The 17,319-nt window shown below is 41.9% G+C and overlaps 1 protein-coding gene across 1 annotated transcript in view; it reads right to left on the bottom strand.

The window, feature by feature from the left end:
* The window catches only part of PDGFD (platelet derived growth factor D), a 209,416-nt gene that overhangs the window by 10,720 nt on the left and 181,377 nt on the right, over nt 1–17,319 (bottom strand). Inside the window, exons 5-6 of the mRNA XM_084781507.1 lie at nt 12,825–13,023; nt 1,531–1,745 (exon numbers count right to left, since the gene is read on the bottom strand). Coding sequence (XP_084637633.1) covers nt 1,531–1,745; nt 12,825–13,023 — 414 coding nt within the window. The remainder of the gene's footprint in view (nt 1–1,530; nt 1,746–12,824; nt 13,024–17,319) is intronic.

Below are 17,319 nucleotides of genomic sequence, written 5' to 3'. Positions count from 1 at the left end.
ACTAAAGGACAAGTTCCAATCTAGAGTCCATCATTCACACAAAAATAAAACACAAGGACCGGGGACGACAGCTTTCTGGTGATATGAGAACCGCGTTTAGTTTTCCTTTGAAAGCAGTGGGTGGAGTCAACTAAGAAAACACATTTTGTGTGGGTGTCAAATGGCAAGTTCCACTCGCCTAAGCTGAGCCTGGCTGCTGTGCTCCGACCTGCCCCTCCCAGGAGGCAGGGAGAGGCGCACGTGAGTGTTGATGTGCTCAGCACACCCCTCTTCCCCAGAAGTTACCTAAAAGTTAGTGTTTCGCTGTTTTCAGGACAAAAGAGAAAACCACCACCACCACATCAGTGACAACAGAACCCAAAAGCACCTATCCCAAACTAATGTTTTATGTTTAATTACTTCATTTATTTTGGACAGGGTCTCATTCTGCAGATCAGGTTAGACTGGAAATTATTATGTAGCCTAGACTGACCACTAGTTTGTAGGAATTCTCCTGTCTTTGCCCCCTAAATGCTGGAATCACAAACTTAAGCCACCACGCCAGCTCCTGCTCTTCCAATCTAAAGTGTTATTTCGAGACACTGTCCCCATGTCCCTTTGTTTTCTTGTGAAGGGAGCTTCCCCACACAGCATGGCTCATAAGCTGCTCAGGGAGCTAATGATCCTGTTCCCCACTGGCTGTCCTGGTGCCCAGGTGCCCAGGTGCCCGTGTTGGTACTGCTACAGACATTACTCTCTTTTAATTTGTGCCCCGGGATCTTGAGTTTTACATTTACTTTTGTATACTTCTTTCATGATCTGAGAGCTAAATCTCCAGGTGGCAATGAATACAATTTAGGAAAAATAAGCATTTCTAGGAGAACAAACAAAAACTTCTTCGACATTTATAGAATGAGAAGGTCTCTGACAATTTATATTTTTAATCTCCCCCTCTCTCTCTTTTAAGTATGGTTCCACTTACCTAACGTTTAGCCCTTAGCATTTTCTTGCAGTCACCTAGATTTCAGAGCTATATCCTGAAAATAAACATTTTATTTCTCTTCAAGTTGGGTGAAGAGGCTCTAAGAGGGTCTATCATACATGCCATTACACAGCATTGTCCACTGTACCGTGAAGGATGAAACCAGGAGCCCCTTCTTCAAGATGGAATTTAGCCCTTTTGCCAAGGTACTTAGCTTGGGTAGAATTTTAGCCCCCAAGCACATTCTGGTCTGCATGAACAACTGACCAACCACATTCTTTTTTTTTTTTTTTTTTTTTACAGATTTCACTATCTTCATTTTATTCACATGAATATTTTGTCTGCATGTGTGTATGCACATCATAAGTGTGCAGTGCCTGGGGGCCAAAAGAGGGCATCAGATCCTCTGGAGCTTGTGTAAAGGGCAGTTGTGAGCAGGATCCTTTGCAAGGCCAGCAAGTGCTCTTAACCTCTGAGCCAGCTCTCCAGCCCCTTGGCCAACCATGTTAAGTGGCACCATCTGCCAGGACCCCACAGGTGATACAGACCGAATAGCTGTGATGACATACCTCATGGTACTTCTTCACTGTCTTCCCTGAGCTGCATGTGCAGCTCTTCCAGTTGACAGTTCCACAGCCGCAGTTGCCTCCGCAGCGCTGCACGAGAAGACATCGTGGGAAGAAGACCGCATTGGTCAGCTTCAGCTCCTCCCTGAGATTCACCGAGTGATTCCTGGGGGTGCAACTGTAACGCTTGACATCGTCATTGAGCCTGTCCAGGTCCACTGTAGGCACACACACACACAGAGTAGGTAAGCAGAGATGACAGTGAGCAAAGATTCTGATCTGAGACAAGCCTCATGCAGATGTTAAGCTTGTCTCTGCGATGTTACTAAGGAGCACTATGGTTGCAAAACTCCAATAATAATAATATTATTAATTCTACCTGCCTTTCAGAATAACAACAAATCATTAGCTGAAGTGTGTCTTGTCTCAGATTCCCTATAACCTGTGTGTATGTGACATTAAATATTCTATAATCTGTGCATATATACAATTGAATTCCCTATAACCTGTGCATATGTAACATTGAATTCCCTACAACCTGTGCATATGTAACATTGAATTCCCTACAACCTGTGCGTATGTAACATTGAATCTTCTATAACCTGTGGTTATGTAACATTGAATCTCCTATAACCTGTGTGTATGTAACATTGAATCTCCTATAACCTGTGTGTATGTAACATTGAATCTCCTATAACCTGTGGGTATGCACCACTGTTAGGACAGTGTCCTGTAGCCAATGCTTGTGCTGAACTTGCTATAAACTGACAATGACTCTGAACTCCTGATATTCCCCCTCCCACAGAGTGCTGTGATTACATGTATGTGCCTCCAGGCATTGCCTTGGTACCTTAAAAAAAGATGCAAAAAGAAAAAAATAACAAAATGGCTCAGAGATAAGAAAATGAAACTTTTGGCAACTTTAAATAATTGCCTCTGTCTTTATCTTTTCGTATTCTTTAAAAATTTTATTTATTAAAAATAAAATTTATTTTAATTTATTTACTTATTCATTTTACATCCTGATTACAAACCCCTGCCTCCTCTACTCCTGGTCCCACCTCTCACTATCTTTCCCTTTTCCCCTCTTTCCTTCTCCTCAGAAAAGGGGGGCCCCTCAGCCCCAACCCCATACCAACCCACCCTGGCACATCAGGTCGCATCAGGAGTAAGAACATCCTCTTCCACTGAGGCCAGAAGAAGAATGAACCGTATCTTGTTGTTTCTTGGTTCTAACCGTTCCCATCCCAGCAGTTTTTTAAATATAATTTGAGTATTTAGGTACAACAGTAGGAGAGTTGCTCCAATATTACCTAATGATTTCTGTCACTGAAGTATTTACAATAAATTGAATGAGGAAACAGGTTTTTTGTTGTTTATTTTAATCCCAAAGCCAGTCAAAGTACTAGTGAGAATGATACTGTAGGGCAAACAAGGTTGAATGTGTGCATTGAATCCCAGGGGATTGAACAAGGTGCATGTGTGCGCTTCGAATCCTAGGTGGCAGTAGAGTCTTGCTCCACAGTGAGCATGTGGCCTTATCCTATGACTGTCTCCTTTCAGTGGAAAATTGCTTAACAGCTTCAAGCCTCTGCTTCCTCCTCTTAAACATTTAAACATTTAAAAGGTTGAATAGAGCGGGTTATGTGACGAATGTTGGCTAATATTCTTTATCTTAATTCACTTGATTCTCTCCACTTTTATGCTTTCCTTCTTTAAAATAAGAAAATGCCAGTTTTTCTCCTCCTCTCTCTCTAGGACATTTCTCTACATATTGATTACTAAGGAGTATACTGACTGGGGATTACTATGAATTAAGAGTATTATACTAAACATTTGAGTCTATATTATTGTGATGGTTAGTGTTGTCAGCAGACAGGTTTCCCCGCACATTTGTGAGGGTTAATTGACAAGGTGACACCCATATTAATAGTGGATGGAGGCATTCCTTGAGCAGGGATCCTGGACTGCAGAAAATAAAAAGTGACGGGAGCAACAGCATTTGCTGCTTATTGCTTCTTGGCTATGGGTGCAAGCTTCCTCAGGCTCCCATGGCTGTGACTTCCCCACAGCGATGGCTTATAATAACGTCCATTGCTGAGCCAGAACATAGCCTTCCTTCATAAGTTGCTTGTGTTGTGGGGCTGTATTTATTACAGCAACAGAAAAGAGACTAAGACAGCCAAAATATTTACTTGTATAATTGTTACATAACTTACACTTCAAATAGTACTCCCAAAATCTACATCTGAATTCTCTGATTGACGCATGTACCAGTAACTTATTGCACAACAACAGCTAGAAGAAAACCCAGCCACCCACTCTTAGTACCCTCCCTGGTGCCAGGTAGACACTGCCACCCTCACCTGCACCGCCCCCACCTGTGCCACCCCCACCTGCACTGCCTTCACCTGCACTTTAGCCTCTACAGATGTCTTGGTCTTGACTCAAAACTGTTTGAGGAGCTGGAAGGAGTAATTCCTGCAACACAGATCAAAAGCTAAGAATGATAGCAAAGTATGTCTGAGAGAAAGAAAAATAAGAGAAGTCAAAGATATGGGCCAAGAGTCCATTAACTCTACACAGTCAGAAATCTATACCTACAGTAAGACAGATTGGCATATGACGGGGTGACTCTTGAATCGGAGTTAAATGGCACTTGCATTGAGTGCCTTTTCAAAGCTGTGCTTTGATTCTCAAGGGCAGCAGTTTATTCCTGATATGGGCTGAGCCCAGGACACTGTGCGGACTCAATAAATGCTACATAATCACTGTGCATAATTTATTGCTGTTTTTTCTTTTATAAAGACATGTCATAAGTTTAGCTATAATCAATCCAGCTTTAAATTGAATGAACTCTGTCTTGGGAAAGGGACCATTTTTATTGCTGCTAAAACCCTGCCAACAACTGCAAGCAAAGCAGGAAGGATTGCATAAAGGGATTAAGAAGTGCAGCAGTCAGCCATTACAAGTGTCACCTTGAGATAAATACTGGTGCTGGCTCGTGAGTTACTGGGCGGGTGGACCAGGCTGAAGTAGAGAGCCAAATCTGCTGCTGGTGATAATGACAATGCATTTGTTCGATAGAATAGTAAACAGATGCAATTAATGTGGTGGTGGGGTGGGTTCCTGACGCCTGCAAAGGCAGAGACAGGGCACATCAACACTGAAACGCTGCTTTCTGACTGCAGCCTTATGCTTCAACACATGATTATATTTCTTTGCTCCCCACCTTTTAAAAATAAGAATAATGAAAGTGAAGGGAAAATGGTAAAGCTGCAATTAATGCCCTTGCTTCTTTTGATCTATAGCCTCTTTCACATCACACAGAGATAAAGAAACTCACTGGTGGAAGGAAGAAAACCAACATCACTGGACCTGTATCAGGCTTTCTTCAAGGATGCTGAGCCAAAGTTAGGATAGTGAGTAGTCACACCCTCACATACAGAGGTATCTATCTCAGCATACCTTCTGCCTGGGGATCCAGCCAAACCACAAGACTCCTTCAGCAATCTAATGAGACACACAAGTTTTATTCTCCTTAAAAGTGCGGCCTCATGGTGAAGTAATGTTTTTTATGGCCAAGCGCTGCTCACTTCCATTTCTCACAGGCAATGATTTACAAGGCTGTCAGTTTAATGCATCAAGTCGTTGGTGTGATTACTATAGAAGCCAGCAGCTCTCACGAGTGGACAGAGACTGCAGAGGAACTCAGTTTAGAACTAGAATGAACAGGCTCTTCTGACTGGATGCAAATAATGTGAGAGTCCAATAGTTCTGCATCAGAGATCAAGTTCCCAGCTGGAGAAGGCTGATTACAAACTCGTGCACAGAGTAACACAAGACCAGGTGTCCCAGCTGGAAGGAGCACTGCAGTATGAGCCTCTCTGGGGGACTAGGAGAAGGGTTGCCCTGCCTTTGTGGTTCCTATCTCCATGGGTGAACAACAAAGGATGTCCCAAGCTTAATTCAAAGCCTCATTGCCTTCATCTAATTCCCTTTATCTCGCCCGAGTGGACATGGTATTATAATGCCAATTTTGCTTTCCTTCCAATTTACTCTAGATTTTAAAAAAAATGGCTCTCTGACATCAGTTAAGGTGCAGGAACTCCGCACTGACAATTCCCTAGGAATGGCAAGGAGCTTCCATGCTGCAAATCTTCTTCAGGACACAGTGGTCCATGGTAGGACGCCACTCCATGGGTTAGGGCAGCCCAGGCACAGGCTATGCAGGCCATGGGAAGATTTTATTTGTAGCTCAGAATGGACACTTCTGTCCTATTTCTAATAAATGAGTTCTTAGGTGTAGGGTGAAAACCTACCCTGTCTTGTTGCCAGGAACTGTATTAATTTCTCATATATGAGTGCATGAAATCTTTATACTAAGAACAAACACAAGCTTGCTTTCACAGGGGAAGACGTAAGAGCCTTGAAAAATTAACAAAAGGCAAAACAACAACCAGCCATCTCTAATGTCTCTTCTGGTGATACATAAGGTTGGGGAAGTGATGTATCAGTGTTATTTCTCCTCTCCCGCTGTGTGGGTCCTCACGGGAGAAGCCAGCACAGCCCATTTAAGAGTCTTCTACATTCTCCACAGTTGAGTGGAGAGTGGGGACTGACTTTCACATGAACTCTGGTGCCCCATTACTGGCCACGTCCCCTGGATGGGGAGGAACTGTAGCACTCAGAGGAAGGATAGCAGGCTAGGAAGAAGAGACTTGGTACCCTAGGATCATATTCAGGGGAAGGAGGTCCCCCTCATTCACAATCATAGGGGAGGGAAATAAGGTAAAAGCGGGAGGGAGGGAGGAATGGGAGGATACATGGGATGGCATAACAATTGAGATGTAATGTGAATGAATTAATAAAAAAAATAACGAAAAAGAAAAGATAGTCTTCTAAAACCACATTGTGTTTATCAGGAGAAGCAAGGTGGAAACAGAGAGAACCTCATCTTTCTGCCAGATTTATTTATTTATTTGTTTGCTAAGAATTGGTATTCAATAACTAACAACTACATGAACGAATCAAAGAGATTACTCAGATTAGATTTAAAGAATATTAACACTATTATCAGGCAAGTCTTTGAGGCCTGGGAACACTACCCGAGGGGACGTATGCAGTCCATCCATAACATGAAAGTTTAAAAAAAACAAGTGAAGTGATGTTTACTGACCAGGGAGGTTTTTAAAGTGCCTTACCTTTAAGCCTATGGTTCTAAGCGTTAAGCACCAACAGATTCCCCATGGCTCTGTAGCAGAAAAGCCAAGTTCATGACATGTCTCTCTACTTAGACAATGTCAGTGAACCTTTCTGATTTTGTTTCTCTTTCTCTAAAAACCGGGAATAATGATCCTTTCATGGCATGCATTTATTTAGCTTGAATGACTTTAGAGTGTTTGAAGTCCAGGTCCTAACCCCAGCTCTCGGTGGGCCTGACCCACATGAGTGCTGCAGACAAATGAGGTCAGACTGCACACAGCATCACCAGTTGCCAATGGCAACTGAGGAGAGGATGGCCATGGCCACCTTCATGTAAATAGCAGATGGCGATGGGCAGGTGTGTTCAGTTTGATTTCACGTGACACCCAATGAGCTTCCCACACAAGTGATTCCTGGAACGTTTATGCTTTTATACAGGAACATGTCTCCTAAATCTTGGTGGTCCAAAGAGCAAAAACATTTTATGTCTGAGAGCTTAAGAACAAAATAAAGTTTGAGAGAGGAAATACACAGTGATCTGAACAGTTCTAGAAAGCTTACGGACAGCAGTGCCCTAACAAGTTTTGACCTCGGCAATTCTTGTGCAACTTTTTAATGAGTGTACCTATTATACAGACACTAAAACATGACAGTGTTTGGAGACTGCATGAGGTTCTCCAGATTGCTGGATGAGTTCAGCACCTTACAGGGAGGAGGACAGAGCTCAGAGAAGAGACTGGTTTTGCACAGAGCTTTGCAAGCAATTAAATACTAAATCACCTTTTGCGGCACCGCGACTAGGTGCTGGCTATCCTGTTACTATCTCATCCTTACACAGCTTTGCAATGTATAGACCTCTCATAGCCATTTTACAAAGTGTGGGAACCAAGGAACCAGGTATGGCTTCTCCACAGTTACTGTTTTAGGACTTGAGTCCCAGTTGTACCACAGGTTCACTGCGCTCCAAAGTATTTTCTAAAATTTTTATACTCACATTCTTTCTTTGGCTCTAGTTTGGAATTGAGGGTAAACACTGCTAATACCCTGAAAATATGTTGCAGAAAAAACAAGGAGGCTGACCATGTGCCAGTCAGTTGCTGGAAAAGGGGCCTTAGCATGCCATGGTGCACCCAGTGCCGTTGAGGGTCTCACTTATATAGAGAGCTACAGAAAGTGCTGGCTCTGGGCCGCCTGACCCGTGCTGACTGGCTTTATAGAAATCCTTCACCCAGGCACTAAGTAATCATCCAGAGAGCTACACAAGCATGCAGCTTTTCAAATATTCACTAGCTCAATACCTTCCAAAGCTTCTTGGTATGACTCATTTATAACATCCATTTTCCTCCACTTTCTTGTGCCTATCACTTACTTCAGTGTACAAATGAGAGTCAAATATTTCAGACATTAGAGCAAGATGGCATAAGAAATGGGCAGAGCTGATATTAGCTCCTCAGACACGGGCTAGGAACTGTCCCAGGTTTGCAATAGCTACCTACTTAGGGTCTGTAGAAGTCATGTTTGTAGGAGTCTGTTTGTAGGAAACTAAATACCAAGACAGTTGCTGAACTTAGTGTTAAGGTATTGACAGGGAGGAACACACGCCAAGCTCAGAACATGCACTCAAAGCCAGTCAATTCTTTGGAGAGGAGCACATGTTATTAATGATTCGTAGCTGTTGGTTTGGAGTGGACTGACACATTCGCTAATATTTTATACTGTTTCACTTGCTCCCCTCCCAGATCTCTCTCTGTCTTTCCTTTCTCCCCTGCCTGTCTGTCTGTTTCTGCCTTGCTAGAGACTGAATGCAGGTCTTTTCACATTCTAGGCAAGTACTGTAACCACATAACCACAGCCATTGTTTAAAATTTCACCAAGCACTTACACTGTGGACAAGCTTTTCCTTTTGCCACCATGAGTTGGGCGTTACTATGACAACATGCTGTCATTCAGGAAAAAAAACCCTACAAGTTTTCCTTCAAGAAACAAGAAGCTAGGTCTCATTTGTGTTGGTAATCTCCACAAATCTCTGCTTACTTAACGTCCAGAGTAGTAGAACCCAGGGCTGATTACTTCTTAATGTGGACAAGTCTAATTTTATTCTATGAGCCTAAAGAAATACACACTGCACATAAATCCATAGCGTTTTCACCCAAATAACTCACTGTTTAGCTTCAGTTAAACTACAGTGGTCATGCAGTGCGCTGGGTCGTAGTAGGCACCTACTAGCAAGAACAGCCATATAACTTACCTAATTTTGCTTTACTCGGACCTATTATATATAGCAAGTGAATGAAACTTGAATTAGAGAAGACTTTAGGGCATTTGTGATGTTGGAAGCATAAGGTTGACGGACTGACCAAAATTTGGGTTTTGGAGCTATAGCTACCTACAGATTTCAGTGAGACATGCTACCCCTCCCGTGTTACTCCTGGAACGCTGCTGGTTAGATGCACAACTTCATTCTCTGCAGTCCCCAAGACTGTACTGCCAGAGTTTAAGCTGCTCCACTGGGAGCTGGAGAGCAGGCTTTCTCTATGAAACTCCTGGCTTGAACATAATTATCTGTCCCAGGTTTCCTCTCCCTCATTTCAAGCTCTTTTCTGGACAAGAAAAGCTCATTTTCACCCATTCTCCCTCCCATTGGAGAAAATAGCAGTAAATAATAACATTGGATTTCAAAATATTAACTGTTTTTTCCAGGTGTGATCCCAAAACTGGGAGGCTGAGGCAATTAGAATATTGTAAATTTTAGGCGAGCCTGGGCTACAGAGTGAGTCGGTATACACACACACACACACACACACACACACACACACACACACACACACACGGAGAGGTTTCTGATTTACTGCTATGTGAGGTTTTTGTTATAGAGACTTACTTGTTACACTCTATTACATTATGGGTTTTTTCAGTATTCATAATCTGATTTCCCAGCCTTGTCCTCCTTAGAACCATAAAAAAATGTTGCTTCTGATCTCTGTGGAAACCAGAAGAGAAGATGCTCAATGCATCAGGAAATGAAGGTTACCGACACTGATTGTACTATCCTATAACCAGACATCAGAGAAAGGAGGATAGTCATTTCAAGGCTTTCCTGGACTATGAAGTGACATTAAGGCTTGCCCAGGGAATTCCGTGAGCTCCTGTCCCAAAATAAAAAGTCAAAAGGGGGCTGGGCAATATAGCTCAGGAGGAGTGCTTGCCTAGCATCCACAAGGCCCAGGTGCTACCCCTGGTACCTTGAGACAAAATGAAAGCCTATGTTTTTTTCCCTATAGAATATCATTAACATATTTTATGGTATCAGAAGGGAAATATTTTGGCCTTATCTGAAAGGAAGGGCACCACCATGCCACAACTGTTCTCCTGTGTTTACTCCTTAGTTACTGTTCCCCTCCTCAACCTTTAGGACACAGGCCCCAGGTTTGTACTTTTAAGTTCTAAAGGCAGAGAACACAGCGAACATGTCAAAGCCAGCTTCCTCGTCCTCTGTCCCCATGCAGGTGGTTCAGCCTCAGTGGTGACAAACAATTAGACCTGCACATTTGTTCAGTACGAGACAGTGTTGACTTGGCAGGGTTAAATGAAAGATATGAGTGGAGTCTGCCTTTAGGCCTGTTTTATACATGAGACTAGGAAATGGAACCTAAACCAACAGGGGAGAGAAATGCTGTTTACTTTGTTACAAACATCAAATAGAACATTGCCTTGAATGCTCTGTCAAGGTTAGTTATGTCTGTAACCAAAAGCATTCGTAACAAAGTGACACTTCTGCCTGTGGGGCAGATTTTTATAGATTTTAGAAATACATTGGGTTGAGTGGGAGGGGAGAGAGAGCTCAAGGGTAGAACACTTGTTAGGTGTGTCCAAGACCCGCAGTTCAGTCCTCAGCACTTCAAAAATTAGTTAAATATCCAAACATAGAAAACATAAGCTCAGAATTTTAATCTGGATTTCCTGTCTGTGATGCAATACAATTTTTAGGGAAAACATGAGGACTTGGTGATTTCTTTAAGTTTTAGTATTTTCAGAGAAGGGGCACCAAGAAATACAGCCCTTCTGCAACTGTTGGTGCTGAGACCCTTGCAGGCAGAGTCGGATGTCCTGACTCTGTGTCTGATGCCACGTTTTAAAAATGTTTCCTGCTGAGGTTTTCATAACCTGAGTCTATTGTACTTGCTTACAGATTGACCTTTTGTGGACCTAAATATAGCAACGCCTTAAATAAAGGCAATGTCATCTTTGAAATCAGTCCAGTCTGAGGCCCGAAGACGTTCCTTTCCAGTCATTGAGAACTGTACCCAGAGCATCTCCATAACACAGTCCCTGCAACTCTTTTGTCCTCCTTCCATGGTATGTGCTAAGTATGTAAGATTTATGACCTCAGCCAGGAGCAGAAAGCCCTGACAGAAGATTAGTAATTGGTCATTCAGGCTTAGCATTCTCATAGCTGTGTGGGAGCAGCCTCTGCTCAGAGTCTGGAAACACCCTTGACATTACACAGAGAGAAGCAGGCCATGTCTTAGCTGAACACCTTCAGAGCTCTGTGACACAAACCCTGTGAGACTTGTTAGCAAAACTTAATAATAAATCTTATCAAACAAAGCTAGCACAGAGCAGGAATTTGGCTGGAGGTATCCATGTTAGTTCTGTCTTGGAAATATGCACATTCTTTCTCAAAGATTATGTAAGTCAGCCGCATGATGAATATACCACATAACTGTTTTTCATTTTTAAGTGTTAGAATTACTGTTTTTACTCAATTGTTCTGTCTAAATATTCCCTTCTCTGTCCCTTTCATTATTTTTCCCTCAAACTTACAATGAAATTTGCTCAGATATGCCTTCAAATTCTCAAGTGACTTATCCTGTTTTGGAACATTTACCTCCTAAGCTTTCAAGTCATCTAAGTGACTATGGGAAGAGTGAACATCGTCAGTTGCAGAAAATTAGATGTGACAATGGATAATTGAACTAACTTAACCAAGTACATTTCAGAATGCAAATTTTACATACTTTTGTCATTTCTGGCTTATAGATCTCATATAGACACATAAGATCATATAAAGAGAAAACATGATAGTAGAAGCAACTGTCAGAGGAGAGAAGAGAATCAGTTGGTGAGGAGGTTTGAGATGGGGAAGAGGGAGAAAGCATATGCCGGGCATGAAGCGCAAGTTTAGGCAAACCAACACTGAATGGGTAGAAGTGAACTGGCCGCAGAGTACTGGCTGTCCACAGCAGCCCTCTGGCCCCACATTGGCAGTTTTGCATTAATCCAGCACTGACAACTGCAAGAAAATCACAGCAGTTGATCACCTGGACAATCCTAGCATAAACCAGGGACTGGTAAGCTCATGCCTCCTCTACTGTCAGCTAACCATGCAGTCTTTGGTGCGTGATCTGTACATGGTTCCTGACTTTGGTTTCTTCCACTGTAAAGTCAGGATTTACACATCAAGGAAAAGGAAGCCAGCCTAGATATTTTAATCTATGTTTCTGTTGTATGTCATTTATATGTATGCATGTTTTTGTGTGTAACTGTGTATGCTGACATACACAATTGTACATGTGGAGGTCAGAGCTTGATGCCAGGTATCTTCCTTGATCACTTCCGAACTCATTTTTTGTTTAATTTTTTTAGGGGAGGATTTCTTAACATTCTTGGGGCTCACTGAGTTAGCTCTACCTGCTGACCAGTGAGCGCAGAGATCCTCTGGGTTCTGCCTCCCCAGTATTGGGACTGCAGATGTGTGCTATCATGGCTGACATTTTACCTAGCTATTGATTATCCAAACTTGGGTCCTGATGATTGTGCAACAAGTTCTTCCTAAATGAGCCATTTTCTAGACTGCAGATACTTTTTATAAGGTCTCCAAACTATAGCCTATCTTTTTTTAGGCATATACAAATGGCTGTTTGGACAAAACAAACAACCTCATTTGAAAGTGTTTTGACATATAGGTGTGGTAATGGACTGACAGGGCTCATCAGACTTGAATGAATCAAGTAGACTGCACCACAGATTCTCATTATTATAGTGACCACTCATACTTACTGATGAGGAACATCCAAAATTCGGCTTCTTACCTTTGGACTTCCGTTCATGGTATGACCTGCCTCTGTGACGAGTGGTGTCCAGGTACAAATTGTGCAGATCATCTTGCCAAGACTCTGGGTTGAAGTGCTTAAGCAGATCTTCTACAGTATTGAATTCTGCAATGGTTTTGTCCAGGGCATCAGCAGTGAGAGTGGGGTCCGTTACTGATGGTGAGTAATAGGACCGCTCCTAAGAGTGACACACAGCTGAGTATATTCAGAAAGGGTCCACTGCTGTGAAATATAACAACCATACAACCATACAGAAGGCACAGAGATGGGTTCTGGAGGAGAATGCATCATAAAGATTCCATGCTGTGACAATCTGGCCATGAGATGTCATCTTACTAAATGAACAGAGTATACAACTCTAATGCACTGCATAGCAGGTACTTTATGGAAGCCAAAGCCAAGAAGACTGCACAACTTTCAGTTCCATTTAACTCCGATAATTTCAAGACACAAGCTAAGTAGACATAGAAAAATTGACATCTTACTTTTTGCTTCCTAGTTCCCAGTCCTTTGTATATCAACTAATAATAGTGAGAATTAACATTCTGATCTCCTTTCAAACAATTTCTGATGATGTAATCTGTTCTCCACTCTAGGTTTCTACGCTCCGCCCCCTTTTCATATTATTTCCCATTGCAGATGCTCTGTGAACGGAAATCTCTACTCTGGAGATTTTATGATAAAGTGTGGCATTTATCCAACTTATTTACTGTCAATGAGGAGAACTATCCCTGAAACTGGCTCTCTTAACTTAGCAGGACAAGGTTCCCATGGGAAGCATATTAAAAAACAAAAAACAAAACACAACCTAAAGGGACAGCTAAAGCATAGCAGTGGTCCCACTCATCATTAAAAGAGTCTCAGAATATTGTTTAAATTAGGAACACAGTGCCACTAAAAGGCCTGAACAGGATTGTGTATTTTGCCATGGAAATAAAGCATTCTTGTGTGTAATATCTAAGTACTTACTCCACTAACCCTTGTACAATCTCGAGGTAAATGAGCCATGAGTCAAACATCTCTGTGAAAATTCATGACCCATTAACAGGGAAATAGAGGGAACACAGCCTCAAATGATCATCTAAACATCCTTAAAGAAACTATCAAACAAATAAGATCTCCCCAAGGGTAAATATTTCCTATCACTGACGTAAAGGAGAAATTAATGAAAACCTGCCTTTAAAAAACCAAACTGTAGTTTTTAGGTAGAAATAATACATGCTGCAAAGATCCCAGCTACAAACTAATGCTCTCACGTTCCTGTTCTTATGGTTCACGGGTCTGTGAATGACCCCTTGATCCCTCACTTTCAGGAGATTTTACCCTAGTTGGTAACACTACAGAGTCTAATGAAATCAGCTACCATTGGTGTAATGTATAAGGAGTTTTATATGATTTTTTTAAGAAGAATTGGGGAGAATGTGGGGCTTGGAGAGTGCAGTGGTGATAGAAGATAGATGGATGACTTTGTCCACTTTTAGTTAGCCCTGTCCAAATAAGCAGATATTTGCATCCTTTCCCCATCATGGTGTTTCATCGCCAGTGTATGAGGCACAGGACTACATACAAGCAATTGTTTATCTGGTCACTTGGCATTTGTCATATGTGACTTCAGAGGGATTTGTCAATAGTTGAAGCCAAGTAAAGAGACACTCTATTATCACCTTGCTGATGATAATACAGCTCCATCCAGGTACTAATGCAGGTTTCTTCAGTTTTTTAAACATCTTTTACATTTATTTATTTTATGTGTATGAGTGTTTGCATTGTGTGAACGTAAGTATGTGTTCCACATATATGCCTGGTGTCTACAGAGGTCGAAGATGATGTCATATTTCCTGGAACTAGAGCAATGGATAGTTGTAAACCATCATAATTGGGTACATGGTCCTCTGCAAGAGGAACAAAGCAACAATTGCTTTTAACTGTTGAACCTTGTCTCTCTAGCCCTTGTTCCTTTAGTTATTGACAAGCTAGTCCTTTAAATTTTTGTGTGTGAATGTGTGCATGTATGTGTATGTGTGTGTGTGTGTGTGTGTGTGTGTGTGTGTGTGTGTGTGTGTGTGTGTATGAGAGATGGGGGGAGCTGAATTCTCATGGACACACATGCTTTTGTCTTCTACAACCTTCTTGGCATTTACATGCCATGAAGTATATGACCCTTATAAGTCAGTACTGTAATTACAAGTCTCCAGTCAATCTGTATGGATAACTTATAATTAGTCCCTCTATTTTCTCTATTCCCAATGGTTCACATTCACCATATCATTAACCTTATAACACAACGTGGGTCTCATATCCCCCAAATCAAAATGAGTTGACCAAAGTTATATGATTGGCAGCATTTAAAAGCATTAAGATAAAAGTAAGAACTTTAACCAAGTCATTCACACAGGAGTGAAAGCTTTTTGCTGTAGCTCTGGGGAAAGTGGCTGCAGGAACTATTCTCAGATGGCTCTCAATAATGCCTGGAGTCTCACTGTGTACCCAGACATTACTAAGGGTCTCTTGGTCCCTAGAATGGAGTTGGGGTGAGGCGAGGCAGTACAATTTTCTCTAACATTAAGCTGGAGGGAAAATTCAAACCACGGGTAAAATTGAAACATGTCTTTCTGCGCGAGGTTTGTGGTTGTTTACAGTTTGCATTTAGGGCAGTTGGTAGACACAGGACGATAACTAAGGACACACTTATGTGTCATTAAGTAAGCTAATAAACTGACAAGAATATTTGTTTCTGAAGTGAGTATTTGCAAATTTTCTGAAAGAGAGCCTCTTATGTGTCCCTCCTTCAGCTGCACCATGCATTTTGTGTTAATGAACTTTTGACATATATTTATAAAGATAAGTTAGACTGTTAACTTTAAATGGAATTAAAAGTATCACAAAAGGAGTCTGGAGAGATGGCTCAGAGGTTAAGAGTACTGCCTGTTCTTCCAAAGGTCCTGAGTTCAATTCCCAGCAACTACATAATGGCTCACAACCATCTAAGATGAAATCTGGTGCTCTCTTCTGGCCTGTAGGTGGTACATGCAGGCAGAACACTGTATACTAAATAAATAAATCTTTTTTAAAAAGTATCGCAAAAGCATGCGTACTGCATAAAAAAATCTATAAGCTACTTTTAAAATTAGAAGTTGATTGTTGGTCTAGGGATCTTACTCTGAAGAGATCTTAACAACTACAGCTTTGGGAGAGGCAGGGGGACACAAAGGTGGAGGATGAAAGAGAACTGTGGAGGTAAATGGGAGCAAAGCATACAAAGTATTATAGTATATCTCACTGAAATGCATTCTCTCTGTATGCTAATGACAAACTACTTGAAACAAGCAGAACACTTGATTCCCATCCTCTTCTCTTATGGCTCAAACCTCAGAACTCAAACCACAAGTTCCCAGTAAACATGGAAGAGGGCTGGGCATTGCCAAGTAGTCCTCTGGCTTAAAAGCTTGGATGATGCTTAATTATGTAAGGGCCATTCAAACTGTTTGCCTCTGACTTAGCTCAGAAATAATAGGACTCACCACCGTGAGTAAGATGGACAAGAAGCTGAAGTGTCCTTCAGCCCTCAGCCCTTGTGCGTATTATGTCATTAGCCATAGGGTGATGACTGCCCTGTCAGACTCAGGAATGTCTCAGGGCTTGTCTGACTCATTTGGATGTCGTTCACATGACAGAGCTTGCTGACAATGAGCTAAGCACAGACCGTGTGAAGCACGTACCATAGCCACCAGAGCCTCAGCGCTCTTTTTCTACCTAGTCCCTAGTGCATTATTTGTTTTAACTTTTTGATGGTTCCATATATGTATATAATATGGTCTCATTGAGCATCCATAATATATTTATAAAGATAGTTTATCTTCTTCCTTCTCCAATTATTCAACACTTTAACTCTCAATTTCACACTGGTTGTTCTTCCAAAGGTCCTGAGTTCAATTCCCAGCAACCACATGGTATCTCACAATCATCTATAATGAGATCTGGTGCCCTCTTCTGGCCTGCAGACAGAATACTGTATAAATAATAAATAAATAAAATCTTTAGGCCGGGCGTGGTGGCTCACTCCTTTAATCCCAGCACTCAGGAGGCAGAGGCAGGAGGATCGCTGTGAGTTCGAGGCCAGCCTGGTCTACAAAGTTAGTCCAGGACAGCTAAGGCTACACAGAGAAACCCTGTCTCAAAAAAAAGCAAAAACAAAACAAAACAAAACACCAGCTCAGTCCACTTATTTCTGCATGTATATTCTCAGATGTAGAACAACCGCCTCTATGGTTAGCCTCTCAGTGGCCTCGTTCCTGACTCCTGACTACAGAAGCCACCTATTGCTCCTCAGCTAGGGAGAAACCTCATGAGCCTCCCCAAGCATGGGGGTGTTTTCTAAGCCTTGATCTAATGCATACGTCACAGGTGCTGTGAGGTCATGTTGTAACCATCTCAGTATGGCCTGAAGATAATGTTTTTCTGCAGATGTCCACTA

This window comes from Acomys minous (genome assembly GCF_964271855.1).
Source record: "Acomys minous genome assembly, chromosome: 5".
NCBI classification, from domain to species: Eukaryota; Metazoa; Chordata; class Mammalia; order Rodentia; family Muridae; genus Acomys; species Acomys minous.
Note: the sequence above shows the minus strand (reverse complement) of the source record. Positions and strands in the feature narration are given on the sequence as shown.